Source organism: Osmerus mordax, chromosome 7 (assembly GCF_038355195.1).
Source record: "Osmerus mordax isolate fOsmMor3 chromosome 7, fOsmMor3.pri, whole genome shotgun sequence".
Taxonomy (NCBI): Eukaryota; Metazoa; Chordata; class Actinopteri; order Osmeriformes; family Osmeridae; genus Osmerus; species Osmerus mordax.
Window position 1 is genome coordinate 4,184,672 of NC_090056.1, and position 27,024 is coordinate 4,211,695.

General features: G+C 52.3%; 2 protein-coding genes across 2 annotated transcripts in view; both read right to left on the bottom strand.

Moving 5' to 3' along the window:
• Positions 1-751: 751 nt before the first annotated feature.
• wdr6 (WD repeat domain 6) lies at positions 752-5,823 on the bottom strand. Its single transcript, XM_067240267.1, has 7 exons — positions 5,737-5,823; positions 5,455-5,582; positions 3,627-5,288; positions 2,465-3,566; positions 2,269-2,346; positions 1,911-2,027; positions 752-1,669 (listed from the first exon to the last, which is right to left on the bottom strand). Exons 1-7 carry the CDS (start codon positions 5,796-5,798, stop codon positions 835-837), a joined length of 3,984 nt encoding a protein of 1,327 aa, XP_067096368.1. The 5' UTR covers positions 5,799-5,823; the 3' UTR covers positions 752-834.
• Positions 5,824-9,573: 3,750 nt separating this feature from the next.
• Positions 9,574-27,024, bottom strand: part of celsr3 (cadherin, EGF LAG seven-pass G-type receptor 3) — a 23,919-nt gene continuing 6,468 nt past the window's right edge. Inside the window, 28 exon segments of the mRNA XM_067240911.1 lie at positions 9,574-9,601; positions 10,031-10,997; positions 11,240-11,434; positions 11,869-12,042; positions 12,731-12,822; positions 13,650-13,747; positions 14,301-14,420; positions 14,615-14,741; positions 15,138-15,217; positions 16,286-16,398; positions 16,727-16,901; positions 17,120-17,326; positions 17,861-17,987; positions 18,250-18,417; positions 18,559-18,741; positions 18,837-19,038; positions 19,347-19,536; positions 19,687-19,896; positions 20,158-20,252; positions 20,377-20,478; positions 20,683-20,866; positions 21,794-21,914; positions 22,648-22,789; positions 24,680-24,849; positions 24,980-25,089; positions 25,821-26,006; positions 26,509-26,678; positions 26,827-26,952. Coding sequence (XP_067097012.1) covers positions 9,574-9,601; positions 10,031-10,997; positions 11,240-11,434; positions 11,869-12,042; positions 12,731-12,822; positions 13,650-13,747; positions 14,301-14,420; positions 14,615-14,741; positions 15,138-15,217; positions 16,286-16,398; positions 16,727-16,901; positions 17,120-17,326; positions 17,861-17,987; positions 18,250-18,417; positions 18,559-18,741; positions 18,837-19,038; positions 19,347-19,536; positions 19,687-19,896; positions 20,158-20,252; positions 20,377-20,478; positions 20,683-20,866; positions 21,794-21,914; positions 22,648-22,789; positions 24,680-24,849; positions 24,980-25,089; positions 25,821-26,006; positions 26,509-26,678; positions 26,827-26,952 — 4,862 coding nt within the window.

Genomic DNA, 27,024 nt, shown 5'->3' on the forward strand with positions numbered 1-27,024 from the left:
CTCTCCCACTCTCACTCTCCCACTCTCACTCTCTCTCTCCCACTCTCACTCACACAGACACTCTCTTTCTGTGGCCTGGAACTACTGTGCCTCCCCTCGGTGTCCTCTGTCCTGGTCCAGGGAGCAGTGCAGGCCACCTTACAGCCTGGTCTGGACCCTGCCTGGTCTGGACACGTCTCCTCCCTCCATCTGTTCTGAACTTCCTTTCTCCGCTGCTGAATCGAGATCTTACCAATCTAGATAGACGCCTGGAGGGACAGGAAGATCTCCTTCCTTTCTCCTTCCCCTCTCATCCTTTCTCCCCCGTCACCTATTCATTGACGCGGCAATTTTCACCTCCTCGCCGTCTCTCGCTGGCCGCCTTTCTCTCTCCCTAAGCCCTTTGTGACATTCTTTCCACATTCCCTCCACCCACTGTGAGTGACTTTGGCATGCAGTCAGATGGATTCTGGACAATAGAGAATGTGAGACGTGACTGAAATATTAATGTTCCCCTGCAGTAGCCTAGCCCCCCCCACCCCCCGCCGCACCTGCCCACTGACCCCCATCACACACCCTACATGGGTACATCCTACCCCTTTGCCGTACACACACACGCACGCACGCACAAACATGCAGTCTGAAACTCTTGCACTCTCACACACAGTCCATTAAAGACGTGTACATAGTTGTCTGACAGTATTATTGAGTCACTCTCTATTTATCCTCAACACTGTATATGAAAGAAGCACGCACCGTTTACTGACTCAGCTGTATTTCACATTGGGCAATATGAAGTAAAAAGGAAAATATAAACATTCGGTACATCTTTGGCACATCTGTTTGAATAACAAGTCAGTCTGGATTTGGTTTGTCTTGTCCTTGTCGTAACGGCATTACGAAAGACACTTTGACACGCTCCTTCTTTCCACAGTCCTCGTCCTTCACCTCGTCCTGGTTCCTGTTCTTGATCTGTAGCAGCTGTAAGCCTTGGCCACAGACCACCACCCAGCCCCTGCCACCCTCTCCACCTCTGGACCCACGCCTCCGCCCAGGACTATCCCCAGATCCAGACACCCCCCCAGGCGAAGACCCAGAGCGGCACCCAGTGTCCTCCATGGATCCAAAACTAAGTGTAGGACCAGACCCAGGCCCCTCGGCCTCCCCCTGCCTGCCCCCAGCCTCCAGCCACACCTCCAGGCCCGCTGCGTCGGCCACGTGGGAGAACATCGCCCCCCGCTGGCAGAGGCCGGTGCTGCTGCAGCTCCAAAGACACACCCTCTGGTCCGGGGAGGCCGACACCAGCAGGCCTGAGCCCAGCCTTCCCAGGGCCGTGAGGGGGGCGGCGTGGGCCGCAGGCACGCAGCACTGGGCCTGCAGCTGGATCTGGAGCGGCGCTCTGCCGCCCTCTGTCGCCCCCTGCCGGTACTGCACCCTGAGGACTGACACGGTCAGCTGTCCGTCATCTCCTCCGCTCGCCACGGTGACCTGATGCCCCGCCCCTAGCTCCGCCCGTGGTTTCTCCCACACAGCCAGGGCGTTGATGCCACTCTGGTGGGCGGTGATGGTGAAGCAGGGAGTTGGTGCAGGCTGGGCCTCGCCGGGGTGGCGGTCCAATGAGGAGGCTGCTGGACTCAGGTCCCAGACTGCTACTCTACCATCTGTGGCGGCGCTGAACAACAACACACACCTGAGGGGGGGGAGGGGGAGCAGGACAGGACAGGACAGGAAGAGGAAGGAGGTTGAGGTGACAGAGAGACGAGTGAGACTGAATCTTCACATCATTGCATTCTCGCTCATTTGTTCATATTCAATTGATTTACTTTTTCTCCTTGCCCGAAATTCAGTTCAATAAAGGAATAGAATGGGACTTTGTGTTGGGTTTACGATCACCGTGGAGGCGAAACGTGACAAGCCCCACCGTCTCTCACCATGCGCCTCGCCGGTCTTCCACGCTGCAGGTGGCGACGCTGAGCACACACCTCTGGTGGTGGAAACTCTCCCACAGCAGCTCCACCTGACCCCTGACCTCACTGACCCCAAACACCCTGGGAGGGAGAGAGGGGGGGGGGGGGAGAGAGAGAGAAAGACAGAGAGAAAAAGTGGAGAGAGAAAGAGAAAGGGAGACAGGAGGGACGGAGGGACAGAGGAAAAGAGAGAGGGAGGGAGAGAGAGACAGGTAGAGGAAAGGATGGAGGGTGGAGCGAGCCAAGTCAGTTAAAGTGGAACACAGTTGACAGTTTCTTCTTTGCCCCCCCCCCCCCTGACTGTGTCAGCCCAGACACCCACCTCACAGCTCCATCACTGCAGCCCAGTGCCAGGAGGACCCTCTCTGTCCCATCATGCACCACGGCGGCGGACATGTACCTGACAGACGACAACAGAGGAAGGAGATGTCTGTCGGGTCATAAAGGACTTAGTTCATCCACTGAACAATACAGTGTTCTGTATTCCTGTCCTTCACAAACAGTTATCTGACCCTCACCTGGTCTCTGGGTCCATTTTCACAGTCTTATGTCGGTTCCTCTTTCTCTCCCACTGTTCGTCCAATCGGTGTCTGGCCACCTGGATCACCTGACAGGAAGGCCGCGCCAACTGTCCGTCCCATCCAATCAGCAGCCGGTAACACTGAATCTGGGCCCGCCCCCCGGCCGACACCAGCAGGGTGGAGAGACGTGGTCTCCTCCTCCCGTCGTCCCCCGGTCTCACCGTGGCCAGCGTACGCACGCTGGAGATGTGGTCGGCGATGACGGCCAGCACCCTGACCGTTCCCGTCTGGGCTTGAACCGCGAGAACGCTCAGACTCGTGTCCTCCCCTCCGCTGACCAGGACCTCCCAGTGGCCCCCCTCCTCGCCGCCCTCCAGCCCCCCCAGACGGCAGACGCAGCCCAGGCCGCGGCCGTGCAGCCCCTCCCTCAGGGCCTGGCTCCCGGCTGGGCTGTCCGTCGGCCTGGGTGGCCGTGAGGTGAGGACCTGGCCCTGGCGGAGGAAGACCAGGGCTGCTTGGCCCCGCCACACCCCCCCGTGGGGCGGGCTGAGGGCCCAGGAGCGATGCCCCCCACCGCAGGGCACGGACAGCAGCCTCTCCTGCCTCACAGGGTCCCACACCACAAAGTGGACCGAGTGGAACCCCACGATCACAAAGCGGGCCTCCCTCAACTGACATCCCGTCTCCCTCTCCTGGATCCTGTGGTTCTCCTCCCCACCTCCGTCCTCCTCCTGCTGCTGGGGAGGGTTCTGGTCTGAGTGTTCCTCTTCTAGAACGTTCTCCTCCACCCCTCGGTGCAGGACAAAGGGTTCCGCTTCCAGAATCAGAACCCTCTCCAGCCACTCCATGCCCTTGCAGGCCCGCTGAACCCTCAAGACCTCCAGCAGGGCCCCCCTCTGCCCCGCCTCTCCTTCCTCCCCCCCTCCTCCTCCTCCCCCCCCAGGCCGGATTCTCAGGACCCTCACACAGCCGTCCCTCCCGGCGCTGTAGAGGAGCCCCCCGTACTCCCTCACCCCCGTCACCCCCTGCTTCCCGTGCACCCCGAACAGACAGCAGGCCGGCCGCAGCGCTGCCTCTCCCCCTGCCTCCTCCTCCACGCCTCCCTCCCCCCTCACTCTGGCCACCTCGTCTCCCTCTTCCCCTCCGTCGGACGGGTCACGGTTCCCGTCGAGCGCGGGGTCTCCCTCCGTCTCAGCCCGACTCGGAGCTCCTTCCGTTTCCTTCCCCTTTCCCTCCCCTTCCTCTCGGCGGCGTCTCGCTCCGTCTTTGAACAGAAGGAGGGATCCTCTCCTGTCTCCGCACACCCACAGCGCCCCCGCTGGCCTGGGAAGCAGCACTGCAGCGGCGAGCCAGCGCTTGGCACAGGACGGCAGGAGGAAAGAAGGGAGAGCCTGGGTTTTCAAAACCAGGCCGGCGTCCCTCTCCTCCGCCTCCACCCTCCATCGGTACACCGTCCCTTCCGCTCCGGAGGCTAGCAAATACCCCTCCTGCCTCCTGACCTGCCCCTCCACCCAGGTAAGGCTGTGGATCTTCCCTGCCCCTGCTCTCATTAGCACCCCTGCCCCAGGTTGGGACAGGGGGAACACCTGTACCACGCCAGTCAGGCTGCCCACAGCACACAGACCGTCCCAGTTCACTGACCCCCCCGCCCTGACACTGAGGACATCCATCGCGCAGTAGGACTGGAAGTCAGCTCCACCCTCCCACACCAGACCCCACTGCCCCCCCCCGTGTAGGTAGACCTCGCCTTGGTCCGTCCCCACCACCACCCTAACCTGGCTCCCTCCCTCCCCCCCCACCACACACACCACCTTGGGAACCCCCTTCCCCACAAAGCCCAGGTCTGTCAGGGTCTCTCCCTCTGCTTCTGCCCTCCCCTCCTCCCTCCACAGCCTCACCCCTCCATCCGCCCCCCCGGTGGCCACCCACCCGCCCCGGCCGCCCCCAGGCCTGGTCTCACTGCATCCCTCGCTGACTGCCAACGCCCTCACCCCCCCTGCCCGGTGCCCCTTCAGAGTGAGCTGAACCCTCCCTCCTCCCCAGTCCCAGACCAGACAGGCGCCGTCCTCCCCAGCGCTGAACACCCTCCCTGGGCCGAGACGCACGGAGAACACCCTGGCCTGATGGCCGTACAGCACCCGGAGACAGGCCGGATCAGCCTTCCCACATCCCCCTCCGGCAGCCCCCAGCCTGCCCACGCCCCACACCCTCACGCTACGGTCGTCCGAGGCTGAAGCCAGCCAGCCGGCCTCCTGGAGGTAGCAGAGGCTGAAGATCACCCCGCTGTGGCCAAGCAAACGCCTCTCCACCTGGGCTTCCCTGCTCTGTTTGGCAACCCCTGGCCTCCAGAGAATGAGCTGGTTGAAGACGGTGCCCCCCACCAGGACAGAGTCCCCCCAGGTGTCCCCCAGCAGCAGGGCTGAGTAGAGCAGGCAGCCCTCCAAGCAGGAACAGAGGACCAGGACCTGCCTCTCTGTCGTGTCCAGCAGCAGAGCAGCGTTGTGGGCCAGAGCCACTGCCAGGAGAGAGTGGCCCTCTCCAGACAGCCAACGCACATCCAGGGCCCAGTCCTGCAGTTCAATGAGGGGGCCCAGGGCCTCCAGGCGCAGCGGGTCCTCATCACGCAGCTGCACCAGGCGGACCGCCTTCCCTCCAAACACCACTAGCGCTTGCTCTGTCTGCTCTGATATAGAGCTGCGTGGGGCTGAGGTCAGAGGTCGAGGCCGAATGCCATGGATACGGTAGTTGTGGAGAACGCTCAGTGAAGCGCGGGTCTTGGGGTGGGGCTGGAGGTCATACACAGACAGGATAGGACCCTCACCTGAGAGAGCAACAAGTCTGTGAGTTCAGACAGAACCTAAAAATATGATATATAATAGGAGACGACAATATTAAGAACTTAAAGTTAAAGAATAAACAAAGTAGAGCTTTCCTAAAATATCATGACATAGCCTATTACAGTGTGTCAGTCAGAGCTGACTGCCGACCTGTCAGTAGGAAGTCTTCCCTCAGGAACTCCAGAGCCGTGACTGGAGCCACCAGAGCTGCTGTCTCCAATAGTAACACACTGTCTGAAGACATCTCCTCTCCAATACCTGGGACAGTCTGACAGAGACTGAGAGAGAGCACCAAAAATCATCTCCTGTCTGCAGACAGTGAATTTGACAGCTACTTCGGATTTAGCTAGCTAGCTAGCTACACATTTGCAGTCGCCGACCAAGAAGTCTTCGTGAAATCATAAAGTGAGAGTGAAATCTACGGGTACTTACACAGCAGACGATATGAGAAAGGCCACTGTATTTGTGTCTGATCGTAGCAAGACACTGTGCATGTAGCTGTAGCTACTGTAACTACAATTCATTAGCATGCAATCTGGCCATCACCCATGTGTATCGCTCTCATGGCTTGAGTCTTTACCAACCAATCAAATAATGTTATGCTGGCACCCTACCACCCGCTCCATACAACGGCGACTCCCATTGGACATAAACTACGTAACTACGTGTCAGGCTGATTTGTTGTTTAAAATCCACGTGAGCGCGAAGTCTAAACTCAGAAACGGTTGTGAAGTGGCTGAGTAATTTGTGTACATAATAAAACTATATATTTTGTACTTTATGCTTGCATTTTTGTTGCTACAATTTGATTGATGTCTTTATTGGCTAACTTACCAGTTTCTAAATAACGTTGCACGTTCAAATTCATGCATTAACAGTGTGGGAATTAGTTGTGTTTAAACATGCTAACAAGTATCTGGCTTGACCTGAAGTAGGTATTTCTGGGTCAATCCTGTTAACCGGTGCCTTTTAATGTCCCCAGGAAATCCTACTTCATATTTTAAGTAAAATGTTATTTATTTTTATTCATAATGTCAACCTGTTTGTCACAACCTTAAAGTTCCACCCTGTTAGGCTACTTTGTTAAGGAAATAAATAACCTTTTATAATTTCAAATATGGTTTTATATAAGAAGTAAAATGCTGTTCACATGTAGGGTCTCATGCTAGCTACATCATGATCACTCATAGAGCTGGGGTGACAAAACTTACTTGACAAAATTCCCCCCTGTTGGTTGTGTACACCTAACAGGGTGGAACATGCACCTAACAGGGTGGAAATATTGTTAGAAAAACTAACTAAAACTGCTTGATTACGTTTTATTGAGGTTATGAGGTTCATGAGGTTAAAGAAGGACATCAAGTTTAGTGATTTAGGCCAATGAGTTGTTTTATGTTTGTTACATTCCACCCTGTGATGCTTCATTCCACCAATAAACAAATAAACAAATCAATAAACAATAAACAAATCAAAACGAACAAGGGACATATAATGGACAATAAAATGTAAATATTGTTATGCCTTTACATTTGTTAAGCTTTGTGATTGTTATTCATATGTCCTAACAGGGTGGAATAATGTCACGGTCCATGTCTGAACCAAATGCACATAATTATTGGGATTTTAGTGCATGAGCTTGGCCAATATGTTTTCCAAACAGTTAAACATATCCCTTTCCTGATAAGATGTTTAAAAACTTGAAAAATAAATACTTTTGTTTTCAGAAGTTACTAGGTCCAAAAGGCACCGGTTAACAGGATTGACCCTTTTTATATTTGGAATGATGCATTGCATTCATATGTAGTAATGAGGTAAATCTCCTTGAAGACCACTTATTATGATGATGACGAATGATGATGGGCAGGAATATGGTTTATTCAAATAAAAAATTATGTCGTTTTTTTACTTGATAATATGGAGTTGCAGTCTCTGCTTCGCTGTGTGTCAGTGGGATAGTAGGCTATGCGTAACTCAGAGATAGGAAAGAAAACCAGAAAGAGCTTCTAAAAAATTGAATGCGTTTTTCTCTTCCATACCTTCATGAAATATAGATCACACACACCACACACATCTTGTAGGAAGAATCGTTTTTTATTGTCCAACATCTCGCTTGTACGGTTTCCACGGTAACGGAGTAGGAGCGGCTGTCTTGATGTCCCTCCGTTGCAGGCCAGATAGAACACATCCCACAATGAACACAAACTGAGAAAGACAGTCTCCCATCATCCCTAACTCTCCGTTCTTCATTTAGCTCTTGACATTCTAATCCACTCCTAATCTCTCTTTCTGTGTGCTCTAGTGTAGATCTGTAGGCCTACATCTCCTTGATTGAAACAGGGGGAATGTCTGCCACCGTCCTGTTCAATCTCTCTTCAGATCTACAACAATGCATAGGAACAGGAAGGTTGATCAGGGATTAATTTACGTCTCTAGATCTTACGCCATTATTTATTTTCTGTCTTCTCTTTTTTTCCTTTTGTGATACTTGTGTCACAGTTGGGAAGTCCGACCGAAGGAAATGTTGCATGTAAAAAAAGTCTGAACGAAAATAACGCATACTCACTCTCACGCAAAAATGTTCAAAGTAATAAACTTCAATTAAATATCCATAAATAAAATAAATCTTATGTCTGTACATGTCAAAGGTAATAAATAAAGCATGTCATAAATAATGTAGAAAATAAACACAATAAAAACTGACCGGTGAAAAAAACACTGGAGAAGCTTGAACAAGGGAAGTGGGCGAAGGAAGAGGAACCGGAGGGAGGTTTTTGGCAATAATACTGACACAATAATATTCACTGTTCACAACCCAAGGACACGGTAGGGAACATCCACTGGTCGAAGAGATTCACACACCCAGGGCGTGTGAGATATGCTTGTTTTTGAACAATCTGCGCTTCACTTCCTCTACTTCCTCTCTTCCCGCTCTCCTTCCAGTGAGTCACTTTTTCTTTCTGGCTTTCATTTGAATGCAGGTCATGTCTGACCCACTTTCTGTTCCTGTCATCTGTTTTTCTTTACTGTTGTTGTGCCCTTTCATGTCTTGATTCGACTCCACCTGCTCTTAGATGACTCACTGTTTCTTTTTGCCTTCCTTCCTATCCTCTCCTTCCTACATCCATATTTACCTCACGTCCAACTCAATCAAAAACCACTTTACAGCTTTTAGCACGAACACGCAGTTGACATCTTCTACGGTGCCCAAGTGGCTCACACCCCCAACAAAACAGGCACCATGTGACCCCGTTGTACTGCATTCCTACTGGTTCAAAGGAGTCTAGAAAAGAGCAGGTATTCCCAGGGAGAGGGACCTGTATTGAAGCTTTGTAGTATATATATGTGGTTCTTTGTAGTATTTATAGAAAGACTGGATGTTGGTCAAATAGATCATTAACATTCAGATTCAGTGAGAATTACATTGATACTTCTGTCCAGACTGCACTATATCAGAGCCAGTATTGAATAAAAATGGATCAACCCAATTACCTTATTGTCATATCAGCTGTAGGTGGTTAGTTAGTTATCTTACACTTCACAATCATTTGTTCAGTCAAGCCTCTCGGCTTATAATCCATCCTATGTACAATCTCCCCACCCCCCTGTTACTGCCTTCCAATCACATAACGTCTCATTATTTCATTCAATCAGCACTGACCAAGCCCTGTTCTTTTCTTCTGTTCTATACACAGTGTTATGGGGTTGGGTTTAAGGTTTAGGAAAAATGTTACCAGGGATAAAATGGTCTCAGAGTTTGGGATTGATTTTGAGGGATTTTCTCCCTCTTGCAACAGATGTCACTCACACAGCTCTCTCACAACCTTACGTCGACATAATCTTCAAAAACATCACAAGAGATTTAGTTTTCTTCTTCTCTGATGAAAAAAGATACAAAATGTATAAAAAACGTTATGTACAGCTTCGACTTATTTTTCTTTTCTTTTTTCCGCCCTTAATTTATTTATTCTCGCCAACTCCTTCTGTTCCCATTAAGAAATGGTGAGGGTTAAAGTTTGTGTTGTCAGTAATGGCAGAGGTAGCTTCCCTCACTCCCTATGCTCCACATCACTACACATGGCCTGAGAGCCAAACTCACAACCTCACAAAGTATCCACCACTGTCTCTTCATCCTCACGTGTCAGTCCTCCGTTATCCCAGGTTGCCTCAGCAGTCCAGGGTATCTAACTGACCTCTGACCTTAGCCAAACCCTGTATCGTCATTGGTTTTAAATCAGAGACGCAATGCATTGTGGGATATGGAGGCTGCCATCAAGACTGTCCTTCGCTCCTGTTGATTCTGTGGAGAGTGAGATGCTGAGATTAACGATCAGACGCACGCAATAAAGACATTATCTTAGTTGTCTGAAACTGATATTAGTGATAAAATAATTAGTTTGAAGGTACAGTCATTTTAAGCATGTCAATCTCTGTCAAATGTGTACATGTTTGGATAAGCTAGCCACTAGACATGTGCCACCCACACCCACAAACGACCTTCTTAGTGGGACCATATAGGGAGGACGAGGAGAAGGGGGGGAAGGGAGGAGGAGTGGCGACAAAGATCTGAGACAGGGCTGCTAAAGGGGTGAGAAGGAAACGAGAGGTGTGTGGGGAGAGGGAGGTGGCAGAGGCTAACTTCAGAAGAGATGGAGGGGAAACAGAAGGATGTCAGATATACATAGAGAAGGGGGGTGGGGGCCGGTGGAGGAGAGAGGCGGTGACTTACTCTGAGTCGGGGGACACCTCGGAGATGCTGTGCGAGGTGGCGGAGTGGGGCGGGGAGGGGGAGGGGCCCTGTGCAGAGGGGTTGGGGGGGGTCAGGACAGAGGAGCTGAAGGAAGCCAAGATGGAGGACAGGATGTCCAGGTGCTCGCTGGACGGGTGGCGGCTGGGGGGGGCGCCAGGAGCGGGGCTGGAGCCGGGGGGGTACCTACACGGCGGGGCGGAGTCCAGGCGACCACGAGAGCGCAGGGAGAGGGGCTCCTGGGGCTCTTCGCTGATGGGGGGTGGGGGTTCCGAGGAGGGGGGCTGGTCGGGGTGCGACGGCTGGCGCGGGGGCAGGGTGCGGAGCCACTCCCTGCAGGGCTGCGATTGGACGCCGCCCCCGTTGGCGTCCAGCTGATCTCTAGAGCGGCTGCTCATCAGGGCCCCCCCCAGGTGCTCCCGGGAGGTGGCCTGCCGGCGCGTCAGCGTGTTCAGCTGCGAGCGGGACCCCCCCAGCTCTCCCCCCAGCCCCCCCGCCCCACTCAGGTCCTCCCTGGAGGCGTGGGCGCTGTGCTGGAACTCCAGTCTGTCTCTGGATCCACTCAGGTTCTCTCTAGACGCTCGCTGGTCCAGGCCCAGGCCCGGACCAGGGCCCAGGCCGGGGTCCCGGCGGCGGGGCAGCAGATCCAGGTTGTCCCTGGAGCCCTGGCGGTCCAGGCGGTCCCGAGAGCCGCCCCCAGCCTGGCGACCCAGAGGGTCCCTGGAGAGCTGTCTGCGGGCCAGGGAGTCCAGCTGCTCCCTGGAGGAATAGCGGGAGGCCGGCTGGGACAGCGAGCCCGTGCCTGAGTACATGCGTCCGTAGGAGGCTGCGGGGACGCCGCGGTGGCCCAGGGTGGAGGTCCGGTACCAGGACAGCTCACTGGGGACCCGGCCCATGGTAGACAGGCCCTGGAGGGCTGGGGGGCAGCCAATACGGTTCTTCAGAATACCTGTAAGACAGAGGAGAGGAGCAGGACACAAAAAGGAGGGTGGAGATGGACAGATAAAGAATACAGAGTCAGGGGAAGTCTAGAGGTCAAAGACAGAGAGTCAACACATGGCCACAACACATGGTTGTGGTCCGGGGACACAGACGACTTTCAGACAAGGTTACTTGTCTGCGAGTGACTCAGAAACGGTGGTGGCAGCGTGTGTGTGTGTGATGGTAAGTGTGTGAGGGCGTGCGTCTCACCCTTGCGGTGGCGGTTGGGCTGGGTCAGGCCGTTCTCATCTCCGCTAGTCAGCGCTGCGTCTGCCTGGTTGTTGTTGGCGGCGTCCTTGCTGTAGTCCGGCCCTAGGCGACGCTCCGAGCCCCACTTCTGCAGGGAGTGTGCCTCACACTCCTCCAGAGCTGGCCAATAGGAGAGCAGGTCATTGCCGTCTAGATCTGACACAAAAAGGACAGTTGCTATTGGTCAGCAAACCCAAATACAACCCTTTATATTTGAATTCAGCTTATACTGTAATATTAGCAAGAAAATGTGTACATTACAACAATCTGGTAATAAGGTCACTTGGTCACTGTCTCACTCACTCACGCACTCACTCATTATGTATCTGAAATATCGATATTTATCTGATTATCTTAGCATTTATCTAGCCGCCACATCAATTCTAGATACGTTTGAGACAGGTCTAACATTCATGTATAATTAACTCAACTGTATTGATCTGCAACTTAGAAGTCTGACATTTCTAACAGTATTGATGAACATGTCACAAGTATGGCATGTTAAACCTTTTCATCCATGTGAAATACAAGGACTGTCATTGATTGCTGACTATTACAGCTGACATTTACAGAATGACATCGCTGCCTACCTTTGGTGCCGTTGTGGGCGGGCTCCGTGAGCAGCCGCTCGCTCTGATTGGTCCTTTTGAAGCGGCGCTGGATACGCCCCCGGAGGCGGACGTTGTCCTCGCTCTCGGAGGAGGGGATGGAGAGACTACGCTCCTCCTCCAAGGAGAGGTCTGAGTCTGAGTCTGAATCCTCACCTGATGGGGGGAGGAGAGGAGAGAGGAGAGAAGAGAGAGGAGAGAGGAGAGAGAGGAGAGAGGAGAGAGGAGAGAGGAGAGAGGAGAGAGGAGAGAGGAGAGGTGGAAAGGGGAGGACGGAAGGACGGAGGAGAGGATAGGAGGGAGGTAAACAGGCAGCATTTAGGTAAAGCAAAGGAGGAAGGGAGTCAGGAAGGATAGGGGGGTGATGGAAGTAAAAGAGAGCGGGATGACAGAAGCAAATGGGGAAGAGAGACGGACCAAAATAGGGAGGGGGAAAAGGGGAGGGGGGATGCAAGAAGAAAAAGGAGTTGGCAGGAAAGATAGAGAGGGGAGGGAGTGTGTTAAAAAGAGAACGAGAGCAGGAAAGTGTTACTAAGTGCAGCAAAGAGCAGTGACAGGATACGTGACAAACATGGCTGCGATCTTTTCGTGTCCCTCTGCAGGCTCATCTGTCCTAAGTGACGGGACGTCCAGAGTATTTACAATGTTGTCCCAGCAGCCACCAGAGTGGTATACAAACACCATCATCCAAACAGCATCACTCTACCAGGTTTAAGTGCTTATTGTGTGTGTATGTGTGTGCGTGAGTATGTGAGGGTGTGTGTAGAGTGCATGTGAGGGTCTGGCTATATGACTGGCTATATGTGTGCCTACCTGCCTGTCTGAGTGTGTGTGTGTGCGTTACCTCCGTCTCTGTGGAACATGGCCACGTCCAGATCCGTGGCGCCGGTGTGACCCAGGGTGTGTTCCAGAGTCTGGCGAGCCAGCAGGTTCTCTCTAGAAGGACAGCAGGGAGTGAACCACTGAGCGAACGCATGATAACACACATACACACTAGCACGCAAACTGGTACACAAAGGAACACACACATACAAACAGGCCAACACACACACACACAGGGATACACAAAGAACACACACAGGCACACACACAAACACACAAGGAGACACGCATCCAGGAAAGGCACACACACACACCATTCAGACACATGACACACATCAGAGGGACAGGCAGGAACAGTACAGTCCCAGAGCCAGCGTTAGCCATGCTCCACATCCTACAGGCCAAATCATCACCATGGTGACCCCAGACACACAGACGACACACACGTACCTCTCACCCTGATGACACTCATGAACACACCACACGACACCTGTAGCTGTCCCACACTCTATAGTGGGGCACAACAGTCTTGTGTGTGTGTGTGTGTGTGTGTGTGTGTGTGTGTGTGTGTGTGTGTGTGTGTGTGTGTGTGTGTGTGTGTGTAAAAGTGTGCGTGTGTGTATTTGTATGTGTGCATGCTTGTGTGTGTGTGTGCGTATATGTCAGTGTGCGTGTGTCTAGTTGTAAGTGTATTTTACATTTAGTCATTTAGCAGACGCTCTTATCCAGAGCGACTTACAGTAAGTACAGGGACATCCCCCCCGAGGCCAGTAGGGTGAAGTGCCTTGCCCAAGGACACAACGTCATTTTTAGCACGGCTGGGAATCGAACCAGCAACCTTCTGATTAATAGCCCTAGATTCCCTAACCGCTCAGCCACCTGACCCCCAAGTGTATATGTGTGCGGTTGTGCATGCATACGTGTGTGTGTGTGCTACTGACCGGGCACTGCTGACTGAGGAGATGGTGGAGGCTCCCAGGGTGATGCGGTGGAGTCCACTCTGCTCCAGGAGGGACGTGTTGTTGTAGGGGTTCTGACCCTGGACACACACACACACCAACACATCAAATACAGCTTGTAGCAACGATGATAGTCTTTGCCTCTACATTACAGGGTTGGAATTATTCTTATCCATGCAATTAGTGGATGGAGCATGACTAAGTGTCTCTCTCATCCAGACAGTGTAATCTCCCTAATGGTGACACATTCAGTAACAAGCTCTGACGGCTCAGACCCAGCCCACATTATCCTGGCTTGCACTGCAGCCTATGATGGACTCATGCTAGCTAGGCTACATCCAGGCAGGCCGGAGGAGGGGAGTATCTGGGTCAAGGCCTCTGGCCTGGGGCTGCGGGAGGGCTGGAGACGGCCCGATGTAGAGATGACATTCATGCGATGATGTGGGGACCCAGTTACAAAATAGGGTAGACAGAATACAACGGAATAGAATGGACTGTGTGCGTGCGTGCCTGCAAGCGTTTTGTGCTTTTGCGTAAGTGGGTGTGTGTGGGTGTGTGTGTATGTGCGTATGTGTGGGTGTGGGTGTATGTGTGTGTGTGTGTGTGTGGGTGTATGTGTGTGTGTGCTCTCACGGTGATCTGGGGGGCTCGGGGAGGGTCTTCACTTGGGCTCTTCTTGCCCAGACACACCAGCTTCCAGGCCTCCTGCACCTCTGAGTTCAGCACCGTGAACACCAGGAACACAGTCAGACCCTGAGGGGAGAGAGGGGAGGTCACACACACACGTTAGTAGACAGACACACGCACACACGCTAGTGCATTCAAACAGATGCACATACATACACACATAGACTTACTTCCATACATGCACACACACACACACACACACACACACACACACAGATAGACATTTATTTGAAACCCATACGCACACCACCCTACTGTACCTGCATTAAGCAGAGGGCGTTGAAAAGGTAGTGGAAGGCCAGGACGCTGTTGTTGACGGCCATGAGGCCGAAGAACCAGGTGGAGGTAGCTAGGAGCAGGAGCAGGAAGGCACTGCGGATGGTAGCACTGGAGGAGGAGAGGGAGGGAGGGAGGGAGGGAGGGAGGGAGGGAGGGAGGGAGGGAGGGAGGGAGGGAGGGAGGGAGGGAGGGAGGGAGGGAGGGAGGGAGGGAGGGAGGGAGGGAGGGGAAGACCGGAGACGGAGGGAGGAAAGTCAGTCAGACAAAGAAAGAAAGAGAGAGAGAAAGAGAGAGACTTTTGACTTTAAAGATATCTTTATTGGGCAGTCAAAACTGCCAGCTAACCAACAGCTACACCACGTCAGCCATTTTGCTCTGACTTACTTTGATTCACATTGACATTAACACTGACATTGACGTTCCATCCTCCTTATTTGACAGTGAGTGGATGTGTGTGTGGGGGAAGGTACAGAGGCCTCTGAGGTACCACCACAGACCACTTACATGACTGGGAGCTTCTTGGTCTCCTTCTGGGAGGGGTTGCAGGACATCTTGGCCACGGTCAGGAACATGCCCCCGTTCATCTGACACACAGAGGGAGAGACGGGTGAGAGGGAGACAGGTGCTGCGTGAGACAGTGAGACAGCCTCGGCTGATGCAGAGAGAGGGAGCGAGACAGGTGCGAGAAGGGTGAGAAGGGGAGACGGTAGGCACAAAGGAGGGTGAGTGGGTGAGACAGGTGTGAGATGGTGAGACAGTAGGCAAAGAGGAGGGTGAGTGGGTGAGACAGGTGTGATATGGTGAGACAGTAGGCACAGAGGAGGGTGAGTGGGTGAGACAGGTGTGAGATGGTGAGACAGTAGGCAAAGAGGAGGGTGAGACAGGTGTGAGATGGTGAGACAGTAGGCACAAAGGAGGGTGAGTGGGTGGGTGAGACAGGTGTGAGATGGTGAGACAGTAGGCACAAAGGAGGGTGAGTGGGTGGGTGAGACAGGTGTGAGATGGTGAGACAGTAGGCACAGAGGAGGGTGAGTGGGGGAGACAGGTGTGAGATGGTGAGACAGTAGGCACAGAGGAGGGTGAGTGGGTGGGTGAGACAGGTGTGAGATGGTGAGACAGTAGGCACAGAGAAGGGTGAGTGGGTGAGACAGGTGTGAGATGGTGAGACAGTAGGCACAGAGGAGGGTGAGTGGGGGAGACAGGTGTGAGATGGTGAGACAGTAGGCACAGAGGAGGGTGAGTGGGTGAGACAGGTGTGAGATGGTGAGACAGTAGGCACAGAGGAGGGTGAGTGGGTGGGTGAGACAGGTGTGAGATGGTGAGACAGTAGGCACAGAGGAGGGTGAGTGGGTGAGACAGGTGTGAGATGGTGAGACAGTAGGCACAGAGGAGGGTGAGTGGGTGGGTGAGACAGGTGTGAGATGGTGAGACAGTAGGCACAGAGGAGGGTGAGTGGGGGAGACAGGTGTGAGATGGTGAGACAATAGGCACAGAGGAGGGTGAGTGGGTGAGACAGGTGTGAGATGGTGAGACAGTAGGCACAGAGGAGGGTGAGTGGGTGAGACAGGTGTGAGATGGTGAGACAGTAGTCACAGAGGAGGGTGAGTGGGGGAGACAGGTGGAGAAGAGAGAGACAGGCAGAGAGCAGGTACCAGGATGACGATGGCGATGGGTCCAGCGAAGCTCCACAGCAGCTTGTCATAGATGGAGATCCAGCAGAAGTCTGGGTTTCCATAACCCTCAGGGTCCAGCCCCACTGCCAGACCTGAACACACACACACACACCCCTGGAGTTAGCTCTGTGTGTTCACCCTACAGTATGTGGAAAATTCTGTGACTGTGTGCAGTATGTTAATGTGTATAAGTATGTGTGAATGTATAGGAATGTGTATGTGTGTATGAATGTGTATGAATGCGTGTGTACATGAATACGTATGAGTGCGTGGGTGTATAAATATGCGTGTAGAGAATGTCGGAATGTGTATATAGAAGTGTATGTATAGGAATGCGTGTATATACAAGTAAATGTCATTGAACGTGTGTGTACATGAGTGTGTGTCTATAAGTGTGCACATGAACGTGTGTGGACATACCAGTGATGATGGCGGGTACCCCCCAGCCTATAGCATAGTAGAACCTCATGGCTCCATAGTTGATGTTGCGAGCCTCTGTCTGCATGCGGTAGATGTGCAGCCCCTCCACAAACATCCAGGCGAACGTGGCCATGAAGAAGTAGTGCAGCAAGATGGCCACCACCGTACACAGGAACTGGAGAGAGAGAGAGATCAGAACCTTGACCAGGATGGAGACACAGACACACACACACGCGTCGGTAGGAAAGCACACGCTCGCAAATCCAACCGTTCACACGCAAGAACACATACACACACACACACCCACCAACACACACTCCCACACACACACACACACCCACCAACACACAGCCCCACACACACCCACGCACACACACACCCACTGGTGAGTACCTGCTGCTCGATCTGGTTGACCCCCAGCAGGAAGACCAGCTGGGAGAGCAGCATGGCAGCTGCTGTGTTGGAGTGGATGCTGCGCGTGTTGGACTTGAGGCCGCGGAGGCAGGACAGCACCAGGACGGTCAGCAGCAGGGCCAGCATGGACAAACACAGGCTGGAGTAGGACACCAGGGCCAGGGTCTCCAGGTCCCCCTCCAGCTGCTGCTCCCAGGGGGGGAGACAGACAGAGAGAGAGATTGAGAGAGAGAGATAGGCAGATAGAGAGAGAGAGAGAGAGAGAGAGAGAGAGAGAGAGAGAGAGAGAGAGAGAGAGAGAGAGAGAGAGAGAGAGAGAGAGAGAGAGAGAGAGAGAGAGAGAGAGAGAGGACAGGGTAGTGTTGTTGTTATGTAAGACGTGGAGCCAGAGAAGAGGTCAGATGTGTTTATGTAATGATTCTACCTAACCTAACCTCTAGAGTCCTCGCTAACCTCAATGACTGACCTCCCTTTGGGAGCCGGTAATCTGCACAACAAAGCTCCTACTAACTAAAAACTAACCAGCCAACTAACTACATATAAATAAACAACCAACCAACTAAGCAACCGACTAAATAACTAACTAACACTACAGATGTCTTACTAACTAACTACCTAGCTAACTAACTAACTAACTAACTAACTATATAAACTAGTTAAGCTAACTGACTAACAAAACATAATGAATGAATTCCCTAGTTAACTAGCAGAAGCACTAACCTCTCTCTGGGAGCTGTCCATCAGCACTCCAAAGGTTCCCAGTCTCTGACACTGACAACGCACGTGAGACATGTTCCTGTACACAACAATACAGTCTCTCACTGTCCAGCAGCCTCCCACCTCCAACCTGGAGAGAGGGAAGGAGAAAGACGGAGAGAGAGAGAGAGAGAGAGAGAGAGAGAGAGAGAGAGAGAGAGAGAGAGAGAGAGAGAGAGAGGGAGAGATGGAGGGAGAGATGGAGGGAGGGAGAGAGAGAGGGAGAAGGAGGGAGAGAGGGATAGAGAGAGAGAGAGAGAGAGAGAGAGAGAGAGAGAGAGAGAGAGAGCCGTCAGACCTGATCTCAGCAGCAGAGCGTTCAAGTCTCTCAGAGGAGGTGCAGCTGCACTCACGGACTGCTGTGGTTCCACTGCACACACAGCGGCTTGCTGCGATTGGCTGTCTCCAGGAGACGGAACTCCAGGAGGAGGGGCGAGTCCAGGTGCCCGCCCACGAAGGTCTGGTTGTTGTAGACGGACACACTGACCACAGGAGAGTTCATGACAGGGTGTCTGGGTAACCTGACAAGATGGGGGGCATAGAGTGAGATAAACAAGAGATCTATTCTTACACCAGAGATCTTCTAGCTGTCTGGAGAACAAGAGACTGAGATGTTGGACAGCAAGACAAGACAGTTTAATAGAAGGAGGTGTCGTTCTTACCTGACCCCACGTCTGTCTGTGTGGTATTTGGGAGGGAGGGCCGCCCCCAGACTGCGATAGATCAACATGATGACTATGGTGACAGGCGGCTCGGACAGCGAAACAGAACGTCTGGCCGAGGTGTACTCGCCCGTCTGATTGGCCGAGATGCTGACAGGGGCGGGAACAGAGTTCTGTACAACTGTAGTAGAAGAGAGAGAGAACATTGGGATGAGTTAGACGTGTGTGTGTGTATCACGCTTGTGTGTGTGTGTATGATTGCTTGCATGTTTGGTCATGGTGGTTTGTTTGAGAATGTTTGTGTGTGTGTGAAGATGAGACCATGCTTACAGGAGTTCCGTTGTGGCACCAGGGCACCAGGGGGCAGCACCACATGTGTGTGAGGGTCCCACAGGGCCTGGCCGCGGAACAGAGGGCTGTGGTACCGAGGGAATCGCTTACGGACGTGTGTGTGGTTCTCCACCCGGTCCAGGTTCATCACTGCAACACACACACACGCAGGTTCATAAGAACACAACACACACACACGCTGGTTCATAAGAACACAACACACACACACGCAGGTTCATAAGAACACAACACACACACACGCTGGTTCATAAGAACACAACACACACACACGCAGGTCCATGAGAACACAACACACACACAAAGTCTCCGGACACACACCCCAGCAACAACAACAACAACACAGTACAATTCTTAACTTCAAGCGTTTTTGCCAGGCATTGTGTTAGCCTGCTGAACTAAAGCCTCAGCTGGACCATCTGTGTTCTGCAGGGACTGACCGATGTTGGGTGTGACCAGGGCCACAGGGTTGAGGTAGGTGAGCTTCATGTTCTGGGCCAGGGTCTGGGCATACTGCTCCAGCAGGTCGGCCAGGCCGGCTACCCCTCCCTGGGTCTGGGTCTGGGTCTGGGTCCTCCATAGCCCAGCGCTGGCTGGACCCAGCAGCGCACTGCAGGCCCGCACAATGTTCTGGAGGAGGGATGAGACACACAGACACACAAACACAGACACACACACACACAAACACACACAGACACACACATTCACTGTCAGTCTCACAGCAAGCAGCTCCTCCCACGTTCGAGGGGGCGGCAAGTTGCCGTGGTGATGCCTCCCCACCTCGTTGAAGTGCGCGTCCTGGGTGGCCGTCAGCCCGAAGCCTGTCTGCATCCCCTCGAAGGTCAGGAGGCGCGACAGCAGGCGCTCGGCGATCTGGAGGTCGTTGCCGTAGAGACGGGGCGTGACCTCTGTGACGTCACGGAGTTGGTGGGCCAGCTTCTTTTCCATGATGGTGTTGAGCTCTGTCTCGTTACGCTCCACCGCCTCCAGCTGCACACACGCACACACACGCACACATACACAAACACACAAACACACGCATGCACACACACACACACACAGAGGAACCATTACTAATCCAACACTGGTCAATCCTAGGACCAAATGAAATGAGTATTTATATTACATAAATATTTTTTTTCGTAGAATTATACATTTAAAAGTATCATCAGAGGTCTAACAGCTTATTATGAGACTGTTCCCAGATTGTTCCCATGGTATTACGTAACAGTATAAACAGAGTGTTCTTACAGCTGTGTTGATCTCCACAAAGGGAGGGGAGGTGCAGTTGTAGAGGTCAGGCTCCAGCCAGCCTCTCTCCACATCACAGTGTCTGATAGCTGCACCTGGACAGGACAGGGCACACCAGGTTAAAGACACACAGATATGCACACACACACACACACAGATTTGCACACGCACACACAGATATGCACACACACACACACAGACACACACACATGAACTGACCAACTGATCCTTTTGGGCAGGGCACAGCAGCTGGAAGGTTGAACTTGGTCCTGGGCCACCATATCCCCTGGGTGATGGTCTTAGGACAGCCATCGTAGATCACTGAGGATGGAAGAGGTCATCAACATCATCATATTCATCATCAATATCATTTTCATCATCATCTTCCTCCTACTCCTCTTCCGCCTAGATAGAGAAAAAGAGAAAGGGAGAGAAAGAGAGAACAAAAGAGAGAGAGAGAGGAACAGAGACGCAGATGGAGAAAGAGAGAAATAGCAGCCAGGTGACCGTGGGCCTCTGTCTTACCCTCGCAGCCAGTCTGTGTGACCTCAGCGAAGGGGTTGTCGCAGGTGTTGCACTGTCGGCCAATCACCCCGGGCCTGCACTGGCATTGGCCGTTCTCGGGGTCACATGTCCGCGAGAAGGAACCAACTGGGTAGCAGTCACACGGCAGGCAGGAGTCACTGCCTCGTGGGCGGTAGTGGAACTCCTGACACACACACACACACACACACACACACAGGGACGCACACAAGGACACATGTAGACACACACGGGGACACAGACAAAAAACACACACATGTGCACACAAACACAGACACACATACACACACACAGAACACACACAGATACACACAGAAAAGGACACAGACACACATGTACACACAAAAACACAAACACAGACATGTTCATTAGTAAAACAAAGCACCAGATAGACGCACAAAAAAGTACATAAACCAAAGAAATGCATGTTCAAATCAGTTAAATACCAACATACATACAGAGAAAAAAGGTGAATTGAAACCGAAAAACAGACACAAAAAACAAAAACAGAATTTAGGTGAGATTATCTGAGAACAGCAACATGTCGACACCCAGGAGTATGATCACAGTGCTGGCTTCAGTTTACCACAGATTGGGATTCAAACCAGTACAATATCAAACATACAGCTACAATGAGAACGTATCTGTGTTTATGCTTGTGTGTGTGTGCTCTGTTGTCATAAAGGGTGGCTGGAAGGTGAGGCGAAGCCTGATTACGCGCAATGGCAGCAGATGATATCACATAGAATAATGCTTGTTTGACAGCAGCAGCAGGTTCATTTCATGGATTAGGGATTGGGGTCAGGGGTGGGATTAGGGGTCAGACTAGGGTTTGACAGAAGCCTGTTGAACTGCTGCTGCAGATAGTGGCTGAACTAAGGGTGCACTGTGGTTTACTGAGGTATGAACACATACAGATCAATCCACTGGATTACCATCAATCCACTAGATTACCATCAATCCACTGCTGTTTGCTGTGTGTGTGTGTGTGTGTGCACATGCTGTGTGCAATGCCCTCAAAGATAGTCTTTCTGCTGGGTGTCAATCTGTGTGCGTGTATGCGTGTGTGTGTGTGTGTGTCTGGCATGGTCACCTTGCAGTGGCAGAGTCCGCTGGTCTTGTTGCAGTCTGGGTCGAAGCCCTTCATGGCGTCACAGTGGCAGGGTCCACATGTAGGAGACCCCCACCAGCCTCTGGGGCACTGGTGGTCTATCCTGCAGAGAGACAGAAGAGAGAGAGAAGAGAGAGAGAGAGAGAGAGGAGGAGGGAGAGATGAGGAGAGGAGGGAGGGAGGAGAGAGAGGAGAGAGAGAGAGGAGAGAGAGGAGAGAGAGGAGAGAGAGAGAGAGAGAGAGAGAGAGAGAGAGAGAGAGAGAGAGAGAGAGAGAGAGACAGAGACAGAGAGAGAGAGAGAGAGAGAGAGAGAGAGAGAGAGAGAGAGAGAAAGGAAGAAAAGAGAAAAGAGAAAAGAGAAAAGAGAAAAGGTTAAAGGTGTAATTCTCAGACATCACAGAGACAACATCAAAGACAACAGAGGAGACCGCACACACACACACACATACATGTGTACACACACTCACACACAAACATACACACGCATGTACACACACACACATACACACACACAGCTGGTGGATTTCTCAGAGGGAGGGGTGCTTGATGGGTCTAAACAGAGTTGGATCAGCAGAGAGAAGACTGGTCTGCTCTGATCCTCTCTACAGGATTACACTGCTCTGGATCCACACAACAACAAACACAACAACAAACACAACCAATGGATGGGCTGGTGACATGAGTGAGATCTTGAATCTGCGTTTCCCAGTTCTCTGTGGAAAGGGTGTGCGTGAGTGTGTCTGTGTGTGTGAGTGAGTGTGTATGTGCATGAGTGTGAGTGTATGTGTGAGTGTATGTGTGAGTGTATGTGTGAGTGTGTGTGTGTCCTGCTGACCTGTGCTGGCAGTATTGTCCGTAATGGTTGTCTCCACAGTCACAGATGTAGCCGTGGGATGAGCTGGGCTTCCTGTGGCACTGAGCCTCATTCTCACAGGGGTTCAGCTGGCACGCGTCCATGCAGCCCTTACCATAGAAGCCTGTCGCACACACACACACACGCACACACGTACACACAGCCACACACACAAACAAGGACACACGCACAGGCACACATACACACACATTTGGTTGTCTGCCCATGGAAAATTCTTGACAGTTTTTCAGATCAATGTCACAAAGTGGAACAGAATTGGAAAATGATTCTGTCTTGGTTCTTCACAAAACAGAAAAAAGCAATTAGTGCTGCAGACACACACATTTCTATTTCACACACACACACACACACACACACCACACACACACACACACACACACACACACACACACACACACACACACAAAGTGTCTCAGCACCCAAGGCCACATCATGCACTCTCCAGGACCCTGTAGTAAAAGGAACCTATAGAAGTGAGAGTGTGTGAGTGTGTGAGTGTGTGTGTGCATGAGCTTGTGTGTGCGAGAGAGCATGTTTGAGAGCATGTGTATGTGACATGCCTCCCACCGTAAACCTCTCTTTCAAACATCCATCACAAAGACATACTAAGGAAAACTGTTTTTGATAGACACTCACCTTGAGTCTCCCACAGTGAAAACTTTTACGCACACACCTTTAAAAACACACGCCCACACACACAAAGGACACTCGACACACTGCCATCTCATCGCCATGGCAACCGGACAAGGAGAAATGAAAGACTTTCACAGAGTAGAGTAAGACTACATCCTTGCTGTGGCTTACTGGAGGGATGTGTGTGTTAATGCAGGTGTGTGTGTAAATGCCCATTACCACCATAGAAATAGTGAAAACTGAACATTCTTTTGCAGCGGTGAAAGCAGTGAATGTGTGTGTGTCTGTGTGTCTGTGTGTGTGTCTGTGTGTCATTCTGAGCAATGCAGGTCAGCTCAGCTTCTTGCACATTTGTTGTACAGCAATTAATCATAACAAAACAAACTTTTCATTGCTTTTAAATACCCTCAATGAAGCACTAAGTGTACACCAACACACCAACACATCAACACACACGCTACAGCAGCAGATGTCCCGATGTCAGAACCCTGTCATGCTGTGCCCTGAGTGTGTGTGTGTGTGTGTGTATGCGTGTGTATGAGTGTGTGTGTGTGTCTAAGCCTCTGTGTGTTTGTTGTGTGCACAGCGGTGTTCTCTCACGCGTGAGAGACCCATTAAGTTTATTCACCGTCGTGCCACACAGCAACAGTACCCATGGCCAAAGATGAGAGAGAATTATTTAGAGCTCTCCCCTCTCTCTCTCTCTCTCTCTCTCTCTCTCTCTCTCTCTCTCTCTCTCTCTCTCTCTCTCTCTCTCTCTCTCTCTCTCTCTCTCTCTCTCTCTCTCTCGGTCTCTCTCCCCCCTTCTCTCTCTTTCTTTCTCTCTCTCCCTCTTTCTCTCCCTCTCTCTCCCTTTCTCTCTTTCCCTCTATCTCATTATGAAACTTTGATTCCTCTTCCAGCCCCATTCCTTGGCTGTCTATATTTAATGCTCATTGTGCTGATGAAAGCTAACGCTAGGCTAATGAGCCGTGCTCGCGCCGCTGCGCTATGCTAATAACGACAGGTGTTTGTGTTAGCGGGACGCTAAAGGGGTGGTTGGTCCTCTGCACTTCCTCCTCTTCCCCCTTGGCACTCTCTGCTTCCTGTACCTCCACTTTTTTCTTTCTCTCTCTCTCTCTCTCTCTCTCTCTCTCTCTCTCTCTCTCTCTCTCTCTCTCTCTCTCTCTCTCTCTCTCTCACCTCTTTCTCTGTCATCTCTTGGTGTCATATTTATTTTTCTCTGTCTTCCTCCTCTGTTTCTTCCTCTCTTTAACTGTGTGAAAAAAGACCCTCAGGTGAATAAACTTGTCCCTCGATGAACACTCTCTCTTTCTCTCACTCATACAGACTCACACACACACTCCCAGTTCCGTGGTACCTGGTTCACAGACGCAGGTGTGGCGCTCCCATTGGTCGGCACAGCGGCTGTGGGGCGGGCAGGGGGAGGAGACACAGGGGTTGCCAACACTACATCCCGTCTCCACCTTGACCGCCCTGGAGGGGCGTGGCAGGGGCGGAGAGTCTGGCCGCACCCCCAAGCGCACACCCCTGAGGACACAGAGGAAGTGTGTGTCACATACAAGCTGGTGTCATGTGATGTGTGTGTGTGTTTGTACGTGTGTGTGCATTCCATCTGGATTTATAAGAGGCGGTTGTTGTGGTGACGATGATGCTCACCTGGATGCAGCCTCGTATCCCGTTCTGCACCTCCCCCGAGCCCAGGACTCCGCCCACATGCAGGTGCTTCACTTTCAGACCATGGATGTCATTCCCTACTATGACAGTACCCTGGAGGGACAGACAGACAGACAGACAGACAGACAGACAGACAGACAGACAGAAAGTATAAATAATGAAGTCCAGTTCCCCAGAGAAAGTGCTAGGGAGCCAGGGAGGGATCTAGCTTCAAGGCTCTGCTGGCCTAAAAGATGGGCCTGTGTGCTTGAGGCCGAATCAACACACAATCAATATTTACTAACACAGGGCTTTAATAGCAAGGAACACACACACATACACACATATAGCTACTGGATTGGGATTACCACTGCTGGATTACACCACACACACAGATTAGTAGCTGTGGTTTACATTGAGACGTCTGGGTGAGGTAGGGGTCAAGGAGGGAGGAGGGGGGGGGGGGGGCTATAAGGGATCAGCACTGAGAGGTCAAAGCTTTCTGGTCTTTCTAGGTAACAGACCCTGGGATTAGAATACAGTAGGGTTGAGCCCAGCCGACACAGAGCAGCAATTAACACAAGTTGTTGTCAGACACAGTCAGACCAGAGACACTGAGACCAAAGACAGTGAGAGACAGTCAGAGACAGTGAGAGACAGTCAGAGACAGTCAGAGACAGTGAGAGACAGTCAGAGACAGTCAGAGACAGTGAGAGACAGTCAAAGACAGTGAGAGACAGTCAGAGACAGTCAGAGACAGTGAGAGACAGTCAGAGACAGTCAGAGACAGTGAGAGACAGTCAGAGACAGCTGAGACAGCCGGACCAGACAGCAGTGATCCTGACCTGGAACAGTCCAAAGTCGAGCCGCAGCGTGGCGACGTAGCGGGTCTCCCGCCCGCTGCGTACATCCCGGAGCTCCAGCTGCAGGTCGTGCCAGCGCCCGTCGTTCACCTGCACCTGGTCCAGACGCAGACGCACCGGCCGCGTGGAGCCCTTCATCACGGAGAACACCAGCTGACCGTTCACCAGCTAGGGAGACAGACAGGGAGATAGACATGGAGTTAGGGAGACAGACAGGGAGACAGACATGGAGTTAGGGAGACAGACAGGGAGACAGACATGGAGTTAGGGAGACAGACAGGGAGACAGGGAGACAGTCATGGAGACAGACAGGGAGACAGACAGGGAGACAGGGAGACAGACATGGAGTTAGGGAGACAGACAGTCAGACAGGGAGACAGACATGGAGACAGGGAGACAGACAGGGAGACAGGGAGATAGACATGGAGTTAGGGAGGGAGACAGGGAGATAGACATGGAGTTAGGGAGACAGACAGGGAGACAGGGAGACAGTCATGGAGACAGACAGGGAGACAGACAGGGAGACAGGGAGACAGACATGGAGTTAGGGAGACAGACAGGGAGACAGGGAGACAGACATGGAGTTAGGGAGACAGACAGGGAGACAGACAGGGAGACAGACAGGGAGACGTGTGTGTATTTATGTGTGTGTGTGTGTGTGCTTGTGTACCTGGAACAGCAGGCTGAGGTACTGCTCTGCCTGGGCCTGTAGCAGAGTTCCCTCCCGGGCTCGCGTCCTGAACACCATGCCCAGGTACCAGGGCGTGGAGATGGTCACGTCGTTCTTCAGGTCCCACCAGAGGGCGCTGTTCCCCAGGAACCTGTGGGGGTGGGGCATCACTGGGGGCGGGGCGACGGGGCAGGGCGGGGCGACGGGGCAGGGAGTATACAAAGGTGAGTCTGAGGTGTTTTTGTTTGTGTATGTGTCTACACAGTCCATGTGTGTGTGTGTGTGTGTGCCTAATGTGTTATTGGCGTAGCATCTCACCGTGGCTGCAGTCCTTGCCTCCGTACCCCAGGGGGCAGTCACAGGAGAACGTCTCCCAGCTCACGCGACATGTCCCTCCGTTCTGACAGGGGTTGGACTTGCAGAAGGCCAGCTTGGCACTGCAGCCTATCATAAACAGGTAAAACAATGACATCAGAGTCAACAACCACTAACGGCCCCAAAACAACCTGTCCTAGT